The 17,188-nt window shown below is 42.8% G+C and overlaps 1 protein-coding gene across 2 annotated transcripts; it reads right to left on the minus strand.

Moving 5' to 3' along the window:
- Positions 1-2,425: 2,425 nt before the first annotated feature.
- Positions 2,426-16,468, minus strand: LOC131282388 (cytotoxic granule associated RNA binding protein TIA1). Of its 2 annotated transcripts, none has more exons than XM_058311837.1 (9): positions 16,401-16,468; positions 13,598-14,298; positions 11,695-11,782; positions 9,612-9,687; positions 9,062-9,164; positions 4,195-4,387; positions 3,637-3,960; positions 3,418-3,565; positions 2,426-2,722 (listed from the first exon to the last, which is right to left on the minus strand). In XM_058311837.1, exons 2-9 carry the CDS (start codon positions 13,845-13,847, stop codon positions 2,681-2,683), a joined length of 1,224 nt encoding a protein of 407 aa, XP_058167820.1. In that variant the 5' UTR covers positions 13,848-14,298; positions 16,401-16,468; the 3' UTR covers positions 2,426-2,680. The 2 variants fall into 2 exon arrangements, with proteins under 2 accessions (XP_058167820.1, XP_058167819.1); XM_058311836.1 differs by lacking the exon at positions 16,401-16,468 and adding an exon at positions 14,387-14,509.
- Between the last annotated feature and the right edge of the window lie 720 nt (positions 16,469-17,188).

Genomic DNA, 17,188 nt, shown 5'->3' on the forward strand with positions numbered 1-17,188 from the left:
AGCTCAATTGTGTTAATCTTCCTTATCCTCCTTGATGTTGCTGTTTGCTGTTGTTGTTTGGTAAATTGTTCACAGTTAATTAAATATCTCCTATCTATTTTGTGTATATGTATAAGTGTAAGATTATTTCCTTAAGAGCTTCATATTGCTCCTCTTTGTAGTATAGGTAATATATTTATATATATGAATATATATGCATACATATATATTCATACATACATTCAATTCATATGTACTGTTACATACATGTATTGTTTGCATTAATTCGTCAATATCATTTTATCATTTCGGTTTTGAATAAATTTCATCTATACCATCCCAACATCTGTTTGCGCCACACTGTGCGTGAATGTTTTTTTTTTTGTTGTTTTTAACCGTTTTATGTTTAATTTGTTGTGTTACAGTTTTCATCACAATGGTTTTCAAAATGAATCTTCGTTTTGTTTTCCGTTTGTTTTTATTTGCAATTTTGATTGTATTGACACTGTTGTTATCTTCATTATTTTAAAAATATTTGGTCTAAACAAATGTTTCGTTTCACTTCACCGTTGTTTATAAAAAACATTGTATATTCGCAAAAACTGGTAAAATAATAAAAAAATATATATAGCAGTTTTTGGAATTTTTAATACCGTTCCATATACTTTCATGTCATGTGTGTTTCATTTAAATGTTTTAGTTCGTTCTCGTAGATTCCACCGTTTTGATACAAAATGGAAAGTCTACGGGGTTTGCAAGGAAACCTAACAAGTTGTGAACTGAAGTGCAAACACAACCAAATCATATTCGTAAACGTTTCTACATGCGCGCTATGCAGCCGCAGTTTGTAAGTGCTAAAACACACGCACCGATGTTTCGTCACTGGAAAGCATCCTTAATTAATGTTTACGGGTCGTCGATGAAGCTCGTCGGGCATAGAACAGAGCATGTTGAATTCAAAGAAAGTATAAGTTGATAATCTGATTTTTGTTAAACTAAGCCATTTGTGTAATAACAAAAACTACAGCCATTACAGACGAGTACCATCATACATGCTCTAATCTTCGTCAAGTGTACATTTCATCGTAGTAACCAAGGCGATCAGTTGTTGCTCCGATTGGCTCATCTTGTTAGGTAATGAGCGAGGTGGCTAAACCAAGCTGAGCACTAGAGACCAAGGTTCATAAGCTGTTTCCATTGTTTTTCTTGGCTACTGTAAGAAATTGTTCACGAAATAAACGTACATCAGGGTATTAACGAAGGTACTGATAAGTAACGGGTCTATAGAAGCTGTAACGATAAAAAGGTTGATTCTTTTCGCAAAAAGAATATGACAAAACAAAACAAAATTCAATTGGTGTGCAGATGTAGATTCTGTCCAAAAACAAACCGTATGAGCTTGTTCGTATTTGATGTGGAACCCGTCTGCAATAAGCTTAAGGACCGTGAACTGTCGTCGTGGGAGCAAGCACGGGGTTTTGACTATCCGTGTGCGGGATTCTACGTCCGCTGTAAACAACAACCCAACCGTCCAATCCGTGTGCTTCCGCCTAACTTTCAGTCTTGCATGTATTTTCTCTCTACAGTGCTCGCGCTACGGAAATGATTACCGCTACAAACGTAGTTTCCTGCTGTTACAAACCGAGGATGCGTTAACGGGAACGGGAAACGGAACTACTTCGGGACAAGCGGAACTACCTGGGGAGGTAGTAAATGCCGCAAACTGAAGCGGCCTGCGAAAATCATACGGAAGAGTACGTAAGTGCGATCATCTTATGTTCCATTTTCCTTTAGTTAGTACTGGTTGGACGAATCATTTTTATTTTTCACAAAGTTTTCCCTTCGCCCCGACTCAAGCCGCGCTCTCGGGTTTTCGCTTGTAAGTGTCGTACATACTTATTGGTAAGATCGGAAGTAAGATTTCCTCCCTTCCGCCGCCACCCCCGGCTGGCTTTCGAAAATCCATTTTGCTATGTAAATTACATTTGACTTTTTTGTTTTATTTTGTCCCTTCTCTTCTTGTGTCATTTTTATGCGTGTGTATTGTTTGTTTTTTTTTGTTGTTGTTTTCATTGAATGAGTACTATCTATCATGAAAAATATCAGAAGTAAATTTAGTGCTTTTTGTTATTCACTGTGCCACGGAATCAACCTGGGTTTCTGGGGGCATTTTACTCTCGTCTCGCACTTACCTTGTGCTACAGTTATTGACGTATAATTGGTTTATAATTACCCACTGCTGTCAAGAGAAATTGTTTTCCTTCACCACCTAGCTGAACTTTCACCTTCGGTTGCTTGCAACTGACTCTGTTTTACTGTTTCTCCCGTTTTTTTGATAATAGCTGTATCAGTTTGTTCCTTTGTTTTATTTTCTTTTTCCTTTGCTTTTTCGATTTTTATAGTATTTTTTCGTTTGTGTTCGTTTGTTTGTTTTTTTCTTTTGTTTGCTTATTCTTTGCGCTTCTAATTTGATGTTGGTAACCATCGTAAACATTCGCGATCGCGAGCCGAACCACGTCTCGGCTCTTTCCTTCTCTTTTGCTTCTCTGGGCGCCCAAAACCAAAATGTTAGGATGAAATTTATATGACGTGCACTTTGCGGGGAGGGCAACGCAAAAACCATAAAAGTCTTCATATACTTCCTTCTCGCACATTAATTACGCTGTGTGACACAGCCGCACAGTGATGGCCATCAGGGAAGCTACACTAGAAGACTTGGCGCTAACCATTCGTCTTCAGCTAACTGAAATGTAGGTAGGAGGAAAATGGAAACAGATTAAGTGCGATGTGGCTGACGCGTCGGATGGTTTGATTTGGCTGGCTGGGTTGACGTGTTGGAACTGGTTCGTGTGTTTACTGTTCTTTTGTGGTGAAAGCAAACTACGTACATTCCTTTTTACGGATGGTTGGGGTGGATGGGAATAGATTCCGGACGATAGTGTATATATATATGGATGATAAGCTTTATCTTTTCGAAAGGTAGCATTTCATACAAATGTGTTAATCAAAAAAGGGAAAATAAGCGTTGCACAAGAAACCTATGATAATAGGAAAAACGGCACAGGAAAATTCTTTATCAATCCACCCGAAAACCGGATAAAGTTAAGTGAAGCGGCAGATTGAGAATGACAGAGAAGTGGTGCCATTTGTGACTGTGCGGCTTGTCCTAAGTGAAATTGACTGCATTTTCGCGCGAAAACAAACTAAACCGAACCTGGGCCTGGCCACAGGCTGCAACTGTGCTTCGAATACAGGCAGAAGGAAGTGTCCGCGTTTATTATTGCTGGTTTGACATGGAGGCGTGCCATTCTAGGGAGCTTTAGCGTACGCTTGGTGCAACAAGCCCGGCTGCGGAGGGTTTGCGTTTGCGGACGGGTGAGAAGTGCATGCCGGTGAGTCAATGCTAGTAAAGGCTTGCTATACCTGAGGCGGGCTCACCTGAAACTGCTGCATCGGGTAGGCAACGACACCGGCCGTCTGGGGCAGCGCACCACCGACGCTCTGGGCCGTGATCTGCTGGGCAGTGGCTGGAAGCTGGGCCTGCGTCGGAACCGCTGGCCAGGCACCGGGAATCTGCATGCCCATGCTGCGAAGCGGAAAGAGAGAAACGGTGGATTAATTCCCGTCGGTCTGCGAGCACCGGAAAACACCACCTACCCCATGTAGCCTTGCTGGTAGCCCGCAAACTGTCCGTAGGTGTAGCCCTGCATTCCCTGCAGGAACTGGCCTTGCAGCGGTGTGGCGGCCGGGGCCGGAGTGGCCGGGTAGGCCGGGGCAGGCGGATACCAGTAGCCGGCCACCTGCTGACCGTAGGCGGTGTTGAACGGGAATCCGGTTTGGCTCAGGGCCTGCGTGGCCAGCGAAGGAGCGTTGTTCGGATCGCCGCTCTCCTTGCCCCACGAGCATTTCACCGTTTGCGAGTTGATCTCCGAGTTGTGCACGGCCACGATGGCGTGCGTGGCGGCCTCTTTCGTTGAGAATCTACAAAAGAAAACATTGCCGAATGGGTTAAGGATTCACTGTGGAAGTTTTACAGATCTAACTGTTGAGGCTATTCTTGTTTGTCGATGTTGATAATTTGAAAGTTCTTTACTAAACCACACTTCGAAATGTTGGACACATTGAGCGATCTTTAATGATTAGCGCAGGGCTTTGGACAAGTTAGTCGTTTACTTCAGTGAGCAAAAGTAGCGCGGTTCTTCCTTGTGTGCTTACCTTACGAACGCGTATCCCTTATCCTTGAAGACGCGTATCTCCTGGATGGTGCCGAACGGGGAGAACGTCTTCTGCAGAATGTCCTCATTCAGGCCACCGGCCAGCGTGCCCCCGATGCCACCGCAGTAGACGGTGCAGTTGGTCGGGCTGCTTTGATTGTACACCTCGTCGAATGTCAGCGGTTTTGCGTTGACTGCAAAGGCATTGGATGGAAACGGGACGGACGGGGTTGCGGGTTTGGTGGGGGAGGCGGGGTGGTAGATCGGGAAGGGGAAAGAAGACAACTTTGGTTAGCCATTTTCCGCGCGCGGGACGATCGTGGGGCAAAGTTTCTGCCGAATGTGTGTTCTGCTCTGTGAATGTGTCTGTGTGTGTGTATGTATCTGTGTGCGTGTTCGTTTATGGGTGTGTGTGTGTGTATTATTATTTCTAATTTGTGTGCGAATACATTCTGGCACTCACATGATGCTAGAAAAATATAGTACTTGAGATTCGATTGGAAAAAAAATGATTGAAAATGTAAAAATCACACAGCATCCCTTGCAGCCAATGCTAGATGATACCAAAAACAAAACGAATGGTATGGTACAGACAACATGTAGCACTAACAATGCTCCACTAAACAGAAAGAAACGCAAAGAAACCGAGTTACCAACGGAATGTTTAAAGAAAAACCACACTCTGCTTTTACTTTGGCCGTGCGTGTAGTGTTGTCTCGAAAGATGTTCCCGAGACCATCCGTTGGGTTGGACCTACCTGTATCGTCGGGGGGAGGGAGGGGGAGGGGGAGAGTAAGGGTGGTTTTTTTCTGTTAAATTTGGAATTTTTACAATGCCGGAAACGTTGGTGGCCAACGAGCTGAACCTCGGATGCGGCAGCATCGACGATGGCGGGGTGGAATCTCGGGACAACACCATCCACACTACATCCAAAAGCATATATAAATATATATATATATATATATTTTATCTGAACAATGAAAGTAATATGAGAAAGTAATTTAAAAAAAAAGAAGAAACGTTCTAAAAGACACCGAAAGCCATACTACAGACGTAAGTGCCGCGTGTCGCTCACGGCGTCGATTGGTGTTCGATTCCGGTTGTTGTAGTTTTGTAGTTTTTTTACTTTTCAATAGCATTTGACGCAAGGAGTGGTGTGTGTGCGTGTGAGTTTGAATGTAACTTATTTGGAATCAATCAGTAATAAATATATCAGACCAGTATATATTTATATATATAATGTTAAAATAAATCTATACATATTTGGAGTATTATAAAATTTTGAGGAAGTATATAGTACTAATATATAATAAGCTTGTATGTAAGGGGAAAAAGAATGGTAGAAAAATACTGTTTGAAAAAAAAACTAGGTCAGCTAAAATGTTTCACCAAATACGTTCGAGTTAGCGCGTTCGTTTGGTCTTTGGCTTAACTTTCGTGGTCAGTTTCAGTCAGTTCATTCTGGCTAATGCTAAGCGTTCTCCTTGCCAAAGCTGAATAAATCGTACCCGATCGAACCATTGGCACCCGATCGTGCCATGTCGGAATGAAATGGTAATTAGTACAAACGCAGAGTCGAAACTAAGCAATCAAAGTAGCCGATTTTTTGTTGTTGTCTAAAAGTGATGCAGGCCACTCAGAGGAACGCACTTTGATTGATGCCAATTAGCAGTGATGCCGTTTAGCTGCAGCGAAGTTGTTTGTCGGTTTGCTCCTGTCCAACCGCTCCACAAGATGCTGATCAACGTATATCAGTTTTGTGGCGTGGATTCCAGACACTCGACCAGCCTTCAGAGGTCAGTCGGAAGAATCGGCCTAGTTGTGGCGCGCAAAGAAAGGTGCGGAAAAGTGTGAGCAACGTGGAAGGTGAAGCGCACACGTGGTGCTTGAAGACACGTGGTTATGCCGCCGTCTCCGACATGCGATCCCGCCAAGGAGCAAAGTACAACAAGCACAGGACACTCCCACTTACATACACACACACACACACATACACGCACATTGAATGAAAACTACCGAAGGAAACACGATAGCACATCGGCCACACAACGGCTTCCCCGGTAGAGTAGGGCAAACAATAGGTGTAGCAACATTTTAGCATCAGCAAACGACAACAAAAAGAAATGGGAGGAGGCTTTTCCTCGTGAAGTCAAGGAGCGCGCAAAAAAAAAACAAACAAAAAAACAACAGCGAAAACCAGCGCATCAAGAAAAACAATAGTGAAGTCCGCCTGCTTCGCGTGGTGGTGTTAGTCGGGTCGTTTCGAAAGCGTAGTAGATATAGGCCACGTGCACGCGCACGTGCGCGACCTGTAGACACCGTCGACGATTGATTTGATTGGACATTGATCATGCATGCGAATCGAATAACAATCTACAAAGTACGTAATAGTATTGAGGAAAAAAAAAATACAACACTCATATTTGTGGTTGGTATATCGAACTATTGACGAATAAAAAAAATGTATCGAAAAAGTATGTTTTACAGTATTACATGGCTATACACATCGCTCGAAGTTCGAAAAATATATGTACACAAGTAGGCGCAACTGCCAATGAGATTGTCCCCTTAACTGTTTGACACTGCAGTCTGCTCTTTGGTTTTCCGTGTCAAGTGTGTTTTGGTGCTTGGAATGCGCATTATGAATGCGTGGGTTATTGAGTATGTATGTGTGTGTGCGTGTGTGTACGTGTCGATAGAGATAGAGAGAAAGAGTTGATAGTTTAGAGCAAGGATGAAAGGATGTAATAAAATGGAACAGGCTTGAATGAAGTGAACTATCCAATGCATCACAAAAAAAAGAAATCATTAAATATGCTTCAATTAAAACCGTTTTAGACGACCGATTGCGGTCAATTAATCACCGCAATGATTTTTATCCACCCTGTTTACGCAGCAAAATCCGTTCAAGAGAATACGTTTGAAACAACCGTTACACATAATTATTTAAAAACTTTATAGGATTTCTCATTTGAAATACTGACCAACACGTGGTAAGTGTAAAGGACACTAAGGAGCCATTAAAACGTATCGTACCAAATTAAACTAATCTTCTCCCAATGGACAAATCTAACACTTCATTAGAAATTACGAGAAAACTTCATGAAATAGAAGCTGTTTAAGTTTTTTAATTTCTTAAGTTGAGTTAGAAACGTATAGCAAAAATTGTAAATCTTATGCGAAAGCCTGTATTGTGTTTCAAAACAAAACTTTTACCTTAAATACAATGCTTTGGCAGCGAATAGTAGAAAATTCGATCTACTCCTGAACTAGCTAACCGTTTCCAACAATCAAACGATTGATGGACGACAGTTTGTGTGTCGGCTAAAACCCGCTCGTGAGTGCATCAACTCCACGGAGAAGCAGTGAAAACAAATAAATAGAAACTATCGACACATGGCTAAAACAATCGAGCCAAAGCAAGATACAAAAAACAAACCGAAATCGAAGCGCAAGGATGAGGGAAAGAGAATGAGTAATGGAAAGAAAATAGTAATAAAGAATTGCATTCAAAAAGAAGTTGAAAACGAAATACTGAACAAAGAAAACGAACATGAGAAAAATGATTAGGGAAAGTTTAGAGAGAAGGAGGGAAAAATACAGCGAGTGAAAGATGTCTGTATCGCAGTTGTTAGTTGTTTAAAAGTTCGATATGTAAAACTAATATGGAAAAGAATAGGGAGAAATAGTTGTAATTGTACTTTTATTTTATGCGGTACATGCACCGTGAACTTACATAAAGCATATTTCTGGCCGCACGCAGGGTAATAGGTCTACAGTTTTTTTTTATTTGTGAATGTTTGTGTTGGGGTCAATTCAAGCTTAAAGCTCTACTGCAATAGGCGTGGGTTATACAGATAATTCAAGAATTAGTTTTCTTCTTAGAGGGGTGGGTAGAGAGGATAATATTTATCAGTATAAGCAACATCTTTATCTGCAACAATATCATCATCATCATCATCATCATCATCATCAACATTATCAATATCATTATCATCGAGTTATTAGCATCAAGCGATGTCTATATCGTGTTTGAACACAAAATAAGACGTTCTTGCTCGATAAGAGTGCAGCTGCAATCTATCAATAATCATTGCCTCTAGAAACAGTTATAGCCAAAATGGACACTGTTGTGTAACAAAGCCCCTTGCAAAGGAAAGTCGATTCTTCTTAACAACGGGGAGCACAATCAAAACTGATACAATTACTGTGTAAACAAACAAGGTTAAATCATGATGTAGACTCAGCAATGGATTAGAAAGTAACCCCTACGGAAAACCAAATTCACCCAACTCTCAATCGTGGCTAGCTCGGAAAAGTAGCGGAGTATTTTCTCAGTAAATAGTAAGTTGCGCAAAGTGTAACAGAGATTGTGTGTATTTTGCAGTGTGTTCAAAAAATGTAAACATACTAACTGACTATTCATTCTTCCTAAATGTCGATTCTAATGCTGTCATACTTGTTAGGGCTCAAGAGCTTGTACGTTTTAGGGAAGGTGTGTATTGGATGCTGTTAGTTTACGCTCTACATCCTACTGCGAGAAATAGTTCCGTAATGATCGCTTCCGTTGTCACCGTGTACTTCCGTAATCGTAAAACTACTTTTTGGTGTATCGTTTGAGTTATTACATGCCGCGCGTGTTTTCCTTTTTCCTTTTCATTTATTTTAACCAAAACCGAAACCTAATCGATCCGTTTTTGTTTGAAGGCGTCTCTATCCGCGAGTACAGGGGACCACAAAACAAAACATGAAACAAATTATAACTTCCAGGCGGCACGTGGCACTTCCTGTGCTGGACTGTTGGATTAGCTTACGTACTAAAAACAGAATGCAGTTCGGTTTCTCAACGAGCCGTTCGAGATACTTACTTTCGTTCTTGCTAGCCGGCGGTTTCCTAGTTGCCCAATTAGTTCGAATACTCCTCGAACCAAGCCATTGCCCATTCATAGCCGCAATTGCATTTTCCGCTTCCTAGAATTGTTAGTAGTGGTGGGTTGTTGTTTTTAACTTTTTACGTTCCAGTCAAGCGAAGGGGTTTTATTTTTTCAATTTTTTTTTGCTGTTTTGTGTTTTGCGTCTTCGAGAGGTGACACGTTATCGTTGGCTTACGTTCTCTGCCTAGCGTTCAACTCGGTTGCTGTATATTTTGACTGATTGTTTGTTTGTTTGTCACTGAAAATCTGTGTGGGTGTCTTTTCTTTTAAATCTCCCTCAACAAGTTTTGTTTTTAACAAGAGAAAGAACCCTTTCCAAGCTTTATCTACTTTGCTTTCCGATTGTTCATCGAATAATGGGGTTTGTTTGACTCTTTAGTTTCTACTGCTCTATAGTTTCACTCGACATTATTACGTTCGTTTTGGGGGGATTTTTTTGGTTTTGTTGTTGTTGTTGTTTTTAATAAAATAAAACATTACTTACCGTTTTCTTAACGAATGAAACAAATCCGTATCCTTTTGATTTTAATGTTTGAGGGTCCCTAACAACGCGACAATCGCTATAAAAAAGGGGGTTTTGGTTAATTATGCAAACACATGTGTGGGAAGTTTTTTTTTTTGTTTTTATGGGCGCGAGTAAAGTTAAGGCTCGAGTTGGCAAATATGTTTCGCAGGCCGCTTTCTTTTCGCTTTTCAAAAAATCCGTAGGTTAGAAGAACACAACTATCAATGCCTATGTGTTGCCTGATAAACTCCTTTCTTATGTTTGTTTGCTTCGGTTTGGGGCATGAGCTATGGGTAGAAAGTGCTCCATACTTCCATTGTAGTAGCGAAGCTTTGGTACGTGGCTTCCGTCAGATCATCGGTTACGTTTTATGAATTGTATGTAAGAGAGAGATTTCTCATCGACAATCTACAATAACTACCGGGTTTAGGCATGAAACAGTCACTAATGGATGCTTATCGCCAGGAAAAGTTGCCATTCCTTTCTGCACCATCGTTGTGTAGCAGAACAAGCGTGTCAAAAAGCCAAATGTATGACGTTAACGGTACTGAGCGTTAACAAAAAAACAACATAATTGCCGTGGCGTCACGTTTAGCCGCAGGTTTTGCTCCGCGCACGCTTTATGGCAAACCCAGTTTTGGATCAATTCAACGGCTTTACACTGGTAGTGAGTGGAGCTAGTACAGCTACACGGAGGAGGAATTAAATTGCCTAAATCGCTAATACGAGACATTACGGCTGATTTAATGGTATGCGGGTATACTGGAACAACAGTGAAAGCTGTCTAGTAGTAAATGAATACATATGCGGGGTGGGCGGAAGGGTAAGGTTTTCAATGTACTAATTTGCACACTAGAAACAGAAAACGGAACTCAAACGGAAAACGAAGGGGGAGCGAATTTGAGAAACAAGTCAACCGTACGCTAGTATCTGTTTGTCGATATATCGAACAAAATGGAAAAGGAAATGGGATTCAGCACGAAAGTAAAGAAAACCACATTCAAACATATTTTACATCAAAAACGATAAAACATAACGACATAGAGAGTAGTAAACGCTATTACACATCTGAATGGTTTCGTTTCGAACGGTTACAATATTAATGGGGCGTGGAGGGATGGGTTTTGCATTTCTTTTGGTTCGCTAACAATTCACACACCACACTTCTAGGAAGCAGTGCTTTAAAGTATGGCTAGGCCAAAGCCGCACTCCAGCATCAAACCCGTACATTCTTAGCCCTGCGAGTATATTGCCTAGATAAAAAAAAACCATCGAACAGCACGACGAGTACAACGAGGAAGAAAGCTTGTTATATATTTTTAATATGTTTATAAATATGGTAAATTGTTGTTGATTATTAGTTGTAAAAAAAACAAACAATGAGTACAATGAACAAAACGCCTAATGCCTACGGATTGGATGTATTTATATATATGTTTATATATATATAAATATATATTTGTATATATAGATAATATTTACGAAGCTAGAACACGGAGTAAGGTTTGAAAAAAAGAAGAGCTGGAACGTGTACATCTCCCGAGTGGAGGAGGAAAAGGGTGAGATAAAAGACTAATGAAGTTGGAAGCGAAAATGGTACACGGTACATATTAGGTAAGTAGGTATGTTGAATATCCAAAGCGAAAAAAGAAAACTATACTCATGTACAAGTAAAAAAGAGAGGCGCATCTATTAGAGGTAATGTGCGAGAAAAAACAAAACAAACAAAACCACCAGCAGCAGGGCCAAACCCTGCATGCATCGGCCAACCATCCAACAATGTGGGGAAAACCGAGCCTTTCCTCCTGCTCTCCCGCGGGCCAGTACCGACCCGCACACACCTAGCCTAGGGGTCCCAGTACGACCCGGCAAGACTCATTTTCCCGCGTGTACATCGACACTGTGGCACCGAGGTGGGAATGGTTAATTTAAGAGAAAAATTAAAAAGAGAAAACGCCTAACCTAACATTCACGCTAAATGATTCAAAAGACGAATTCAATTTGCTCGTGCCTTGTTCTAACAGGGGGGCCCTCTTGCTAAGGACCAGGCGTGCATACTTACGATATGTCCCCGAACGGTGCGAATGCTTCCTTCAGTGTTTGAGTTTCGATTTCAGGGCTCAGATCACCGACGAATATATGATAGTGCTCTGGCGGAAAGAGGGTTAGAGTAAAAGTTAAAAATAAAATTAAATATTAGTATCTTATTTTAAATGAACACAAAATGTGATACGATGTTCGCTTAAATACCCAAATATTAGTGTTACTATGAACAAATGCAATCTTAAATGTTTTTCCGATTTTCAAAACCTGTTCCAATTGTGATTGTTCAACGTTGTCACAATTAAAATAATCGCATGTCGGTAAGTAGCTATTAATTCAATTCAATTATCTAAATTTATTATTTTATCAATGTTTATAGCACTTGGCAATTACCAATATTTAAGATGTTGACCTTAGTCCATGGACATGAAACTAGTCGTTTGGTTTGCAACGACAATTTAAAAAGTCGATAGATTTTTTTCAATTCCATCGTAATTTATTTAATTACCAATCACCAGGTCTAACCTAAGAGTATATCAACATCTTGCAGCCTTATTCTTATAGCCCTTTATCCTATTCGACCTGGTTATTGGAACAGCAAATGTAATTTACTAGAAAGCATACACCACACCTGTTGCACAGACCAGGCTTAGAATAATTAATATTCATACAAGCGTTATCGGCCCATTCCATCGGCTCTCAAGCGTCCATCTTGCCTCACCGCAATGCAATGTTTAAATCCCCCCAAGGACGTAACGGTGACATCCCCGGTGCCGCAGCGTGTCACACTTTCACGTCTGGACACGCACGGGGACGCAAAAAGCGACCAAAGGGGAGTTAAAAGCAACAGCAAAACAACAACAACACTCACTAAGAGGAAGTGTGACAATAATAATGTGCTTTCCAACCTCCCGGAGGTCGCGCGCACGCCGGAAGATCGGTCATGCTGGCGGCAATGGACGGACATTTGCCGCCGAACGGGCGACACGACGCGACTGCACGATGTACATAGGTTTATCGGCTGTAAATACTGCAATGCGTATCCCTCACTAGAACGGTGAAGCAAAACCAAAAAAAAAACCATCACCGCCGGGCCCCTTCGGTGATGGATGCATAAATAAAGTGTAAGTTTATTTACCGAAACATTAAGCTTTGCGTACACCGCATTTTATGGAGCGTATATGAAGAGTCGTACGAACAGTATCGGAGGAACAGGGAACCATACACATGGTAATTAATGTCTAGTGTTAAAACAAACAGAAGTAAATGTTGCTTGAAACAAGGGTAAATTGCTTATTGCAAATCTAAACTTCGAAATAATTTAATAACTTTACTAATAATACCTTAGGACATAAAAGTTATTCAATTGAAAATAGTGTTAGTTGTTTTTCATTCCTTACACAAGAGTATGAAAACGAATAGTGTATTTCAATATCTGTTTAACACCACGATGAGAACTTCGAAATTTGATCCGAGTTCTGAAAACATCTAGTTTGTGTATCAAATTAAATTCCTCTATTGGGCGCCCGTTAGGAAATAAAGGTAATTAACATTTGACAAACTCCAAGCTAATTAAAGGTATGTTATTCAAACACAATCTGCTATTACAATAGTGAAGTTTAATATATACCAAATATAACGTATTTGTAGCGTACAAAAATATTTTGCAATGCACAAATGTGAACATTTCATGATTATCATTTATGATCGGTTACATACAAAGGTGAGGTAGTAATTGGAAAAAAAAAATTGGAGACCTTACTTTATTGTCAGCACTCGTACATACAGTGTTTCTTACTAAGTAAATTTTGGAGGGTTTAGGTAATTTTTGTCATCACATTTTCGCTGCAACTAACGAAAAATAAAATAATACCCACTCTCCATGTGTCCAAGCACTGAGACCGTGCAGCGATGGCACTTACCTTGCTTGATGGCAGACATCTGCTGCAGTTGTTGCTGATGCTGTTGCTGCTGCTGTTGCGCTTGCTGCTGCTGCTGCTGCTGCTGTTGCGCCTGCAGCTGATGCTGGGGAGTTGTTTGCGTTTGCGTGTGTGCCGGGTGGATCGCGAGCAGTTTCGCTTCCGGCGGCTTCTGGTGCGGGCCGACCGCGAGCTGTGGCGCACCGAGCGCCATCGTCGGTGCCGGCATCATCAGCGTCGACATGGCCAGCATGGTGCCTCCTGCAGGCTGTACGTAGCGGTACCCCAGCACTGAAATCTCTTCGCCTTTCGTGCGCGTCGAGGATCGATCGGTGACGATGCACGAGCCGATGTGCCGCTGCTGCTGCTGCTGCTGGATGCTGCAGTCGAATGTATTCGTTTGGCTCGCTTTGGGTTGCGTTTCGCTGTAGCGTTTGTACTACGCTTGCACAACGGGTATCCCGTTTTGGTTGCTTTGCGCGTCTCAGTAGAGTTGGTGTAAAAGTTTCAATAAAAAACAACTACGCAATAGGTTGTGGTCCTCTGGGTGTATAGTTTGTTCTGCTCTTAATCTGCAGTATTCCAACGCTTCCTCTGATGTCCGTTCAGTTTCTCTATATTGTTTTGCAACGTCTGTGTCTGTGTCGGTCTAGTTGGCTTGCGTGTTTAGCAACACCGCGTCGTCATGAATGCTCAATCTAACACTGAGGAAAAACGATAGAAAACAAATTCCCTGTCAAACACTGCGGTCTGCGTATGTGGATATATAAATTGCAATGTAGGTATATGTACTTTGAAGCTTATGTATATAATGTGTCTATTCGGTTTGTCCTAATGGAACGTACGTCAGCACACACAGACGCTGACTATTGTGCGCCAATGGTTAGCTCGTTCGTTCGCTCGTGTCCCTTTTTTTGACAACTCCCGTCGATTATGATCCCGTTGTCCTGACGACCAGGTTAATGGATTCTTGCTGGTGAAACAACACAAAACACTCCGCAGCTTCCGATGCTTACACGATCTTAGGGATCCTAGAACCTGTGTTCACACAAAGAACCACAATCGCACACACACACGCGTGCGCGCACGCAAATTCTCCTGTACACTAAGTGCCGGGGAACACTGTTCTTTGTTCTTTGATACCGTGCCTGCAGGACGTCACCGCGCTACTCTCGACTCTAGCTCTGCACCGACTGAACTAAACGCCAGAACCGGAACGTACACTTCGCGAACGCGGCACACGACGACTACTACCGACGACAGACAGTCGTTGAGAAAAAGTTCCTACTAGGCAGCATTCGGCGGGCCGGGCGAGAATGAGATTAAACGAGAGGCAAAATAGAAGCATCAGCATCCAACTCTAATGCGCGAAAGAGCACGAATAAAAAGGACGATCGACCCGTCTCGAGAGGAATGGATAAAAGAGACATAGCGTGCGTGAGAAAGAGAGAAAGCAAAGCAAATGGAAACAGGAGCTTTCAGCTAGGAGAGCTCGACATCAATGGTGTCTACGGCATGGAATGGTAGTGTCAGTGTGACGTTTTTATTATTTTCCATTTTGCTGCAGACCATGCAGTTGTCGCCCTAGCTGAGTATCCTTTGCATTTGGGCATGTCTGCGTGTGTGTGTGTGTTGAGTGTGTCTGCGCGAAATTGGTCGCCCCACACACGCGTACCGGGGACGGGTCGACTCCATTCGGTTCGTGTACTTTTTTTTTCGTTCGGCCCAAATAGTCCTTTGTTCCCTTTTTGTTGGCGTACGACTCGGCGCTGGCTCCGGCCAGCCGTTTGGGAGTTGCGGCCCTTCAGTGACCGATAATCTTTCCCCATCGCGAGTCCGCAAATCCCCCTTTTGCTGGAGGGCAGTCCCATGGGGTCACGGCACACACATACACACATACACACACACACGGTTTGTTTCGCGGTTCTCATCAGCATAAATTAAAATTCATGAAAACTCCGGACCACAGAGGCCCGTGTGTTCCTGTTCACGTTCCTCGAGCCTGCTGGCTTTTTCATTTGTACTCATTTTTCCTACCCCTCAGCGAAACTCAGGTGGAAGGGGTGAAGAGACACAAGAAGGAGGCAGTCTCGTGTGCGACGTTTTGCTGCGGCATTTTCCAGCGAGCTTTTCATCCATTAACAGACCCCCGGATAACGACAATGGCACACGGCACGGTTCAGCACGCAGAACACTGTGAAATTTTCTCCACCCGAGGTGAACTTAGCTTCTCTTGCTATAAGCCACATTTTGCCCGACCACCACACATACGAACGACTTTGGCAAACACGCGAACTCCTGCAGGATCACCGGGGTTTCACTTTGGTATTTGGGTTTCGCCATCCAAAACCCCCGAAGTTCGAATTCTGTTGGCTTTTTTCCATCAATTTTTGGTTTATCTGCAGCCAAAAAAAAAACCTCACTTGTCTTCTATTGTTTACGGATGAACGAACCACTTCCAGAGCTTCCACTTTTATCTTCCAGCAACGAGTTTGTCCACTTTTCAACGACTTAACGGTATAACGGCGTGTGCCTTTTCATTTCGTTTCCCCAGGATATGCCTTCCTCCGAATGAATGTGTGCGTAATGGAGTAAATGTGTATGTGTCTGTGTGTATGGGCAAGGTTTGCTTAGTGCGATTTTGCTTTGCAGCTTCTGCGATGGTGCGGAAATTTCGACGAAAAAAAAGGCACTTTGCAGGACGCTAGCAACAAATAACTTTTGAACTTTTGAAAACTCCCTCCCCGCAAAAGAAAGAACACAAAAGATGGAGAATAATTGAGTAGAACTTTGCAATCAAACGTACAGGAACTATACCATATACAATAGCCAAAAGCACAAGGATCCTAACTAAATCGTACTAACCGTAAGGCGACACAGCTCTAACTGAACGGCTCGTGCCAGGCCGGAGCAGACAAAAGGCACGAACGGTCTCGTCGTCGCCGTCGAGTTCGCCAATTTTTCGCTTCGTGTGTGTGTGTAAGGGGGGGAGGAGGGTTTCCTTTTTTTGTCGTTCCCTTCATGCCAGAACTGCGGTCCCTGGCCTCGGCGGCCAGCGAAATCCGCGATCCGTGCCTGGCCACAATGGCGCATGCTCCCTTTTGGCATCCATGGAACCCCGAACCCGAGTCCGGGACGAACCAGCGATGTATCCTTGCTGCCGTTCAACTATCAACCGACTCGCCGTGGGGCAATTCCATTCACAGCACCAGCTCGTCGCTGGATGGGTGTGCGTGAGCGTGTTGTTAAGTACATTCATTGCCGTAGTGTGCGTGACGCGCGTGTTATTGATTGTGTCTGGGGTTGTGAGAGCGCAGTGGTACACCGGTCGTCGCACAGGACGACGACGTTCCGGGAGTCGGGAGCACTTTTTCCCGGTTTCGCAGGGTGGAAAACGGGAAAACCTGTGGAGCCGGGGAGGGACGGGACGCGGAAAAGAGGAAAAGCGAGTGGCATGGAAAGTGGGACGAACTGAAATTCCACAGCAATCCTCGTCGTCCTGTCGTTGTAGAACACCCGATAGGGAACACCGAGTGCCGGCAGTAAAGCAAGCAAGCAAGCAAGCAAGCAGCTAACGGAAAACTCATCCCCTCT

This window comes from Anopheles ziemanni, chromosome 2 (genome assembly GCF_943734765.1).
Source record: "Anopheles ziemanni chromosome 2, idAnoZiCoDA_A2_x.2, whole genome shotgun sequence".
Taxonomy (NCBI): Eukaryota; Metazoa; Arthropoda; class Insecta; order Diptera; family Culicidae; genus Anopheles; species Anopheles ziemanni.

Excerpts from the sequence above, each read along its gene's own strand:
- LOC131282388 (XM_058311837.1), bottom strand. The coding sequence starts at position 13,847 with ATGCTGGCCATGTCGACGCTGATGATGCCGGCACCGACGATGGCGCTC. Across the intron at positions 11,783-13,597 it reads GATGTCTGCCATCAAGCAAG|AGCACTATCATATATTCGTC; the intron begins GTAAGTGCCATC and ends TCTTTCCGCCAG. Across the intron at positions 3,566-3,636 it reads TACCAGCAAGGCTACATGGG|CATGGGCATGCAGATTCCCG; the intron begins GTAGGTGGTGTT and ends TCCGCTTCGCAG.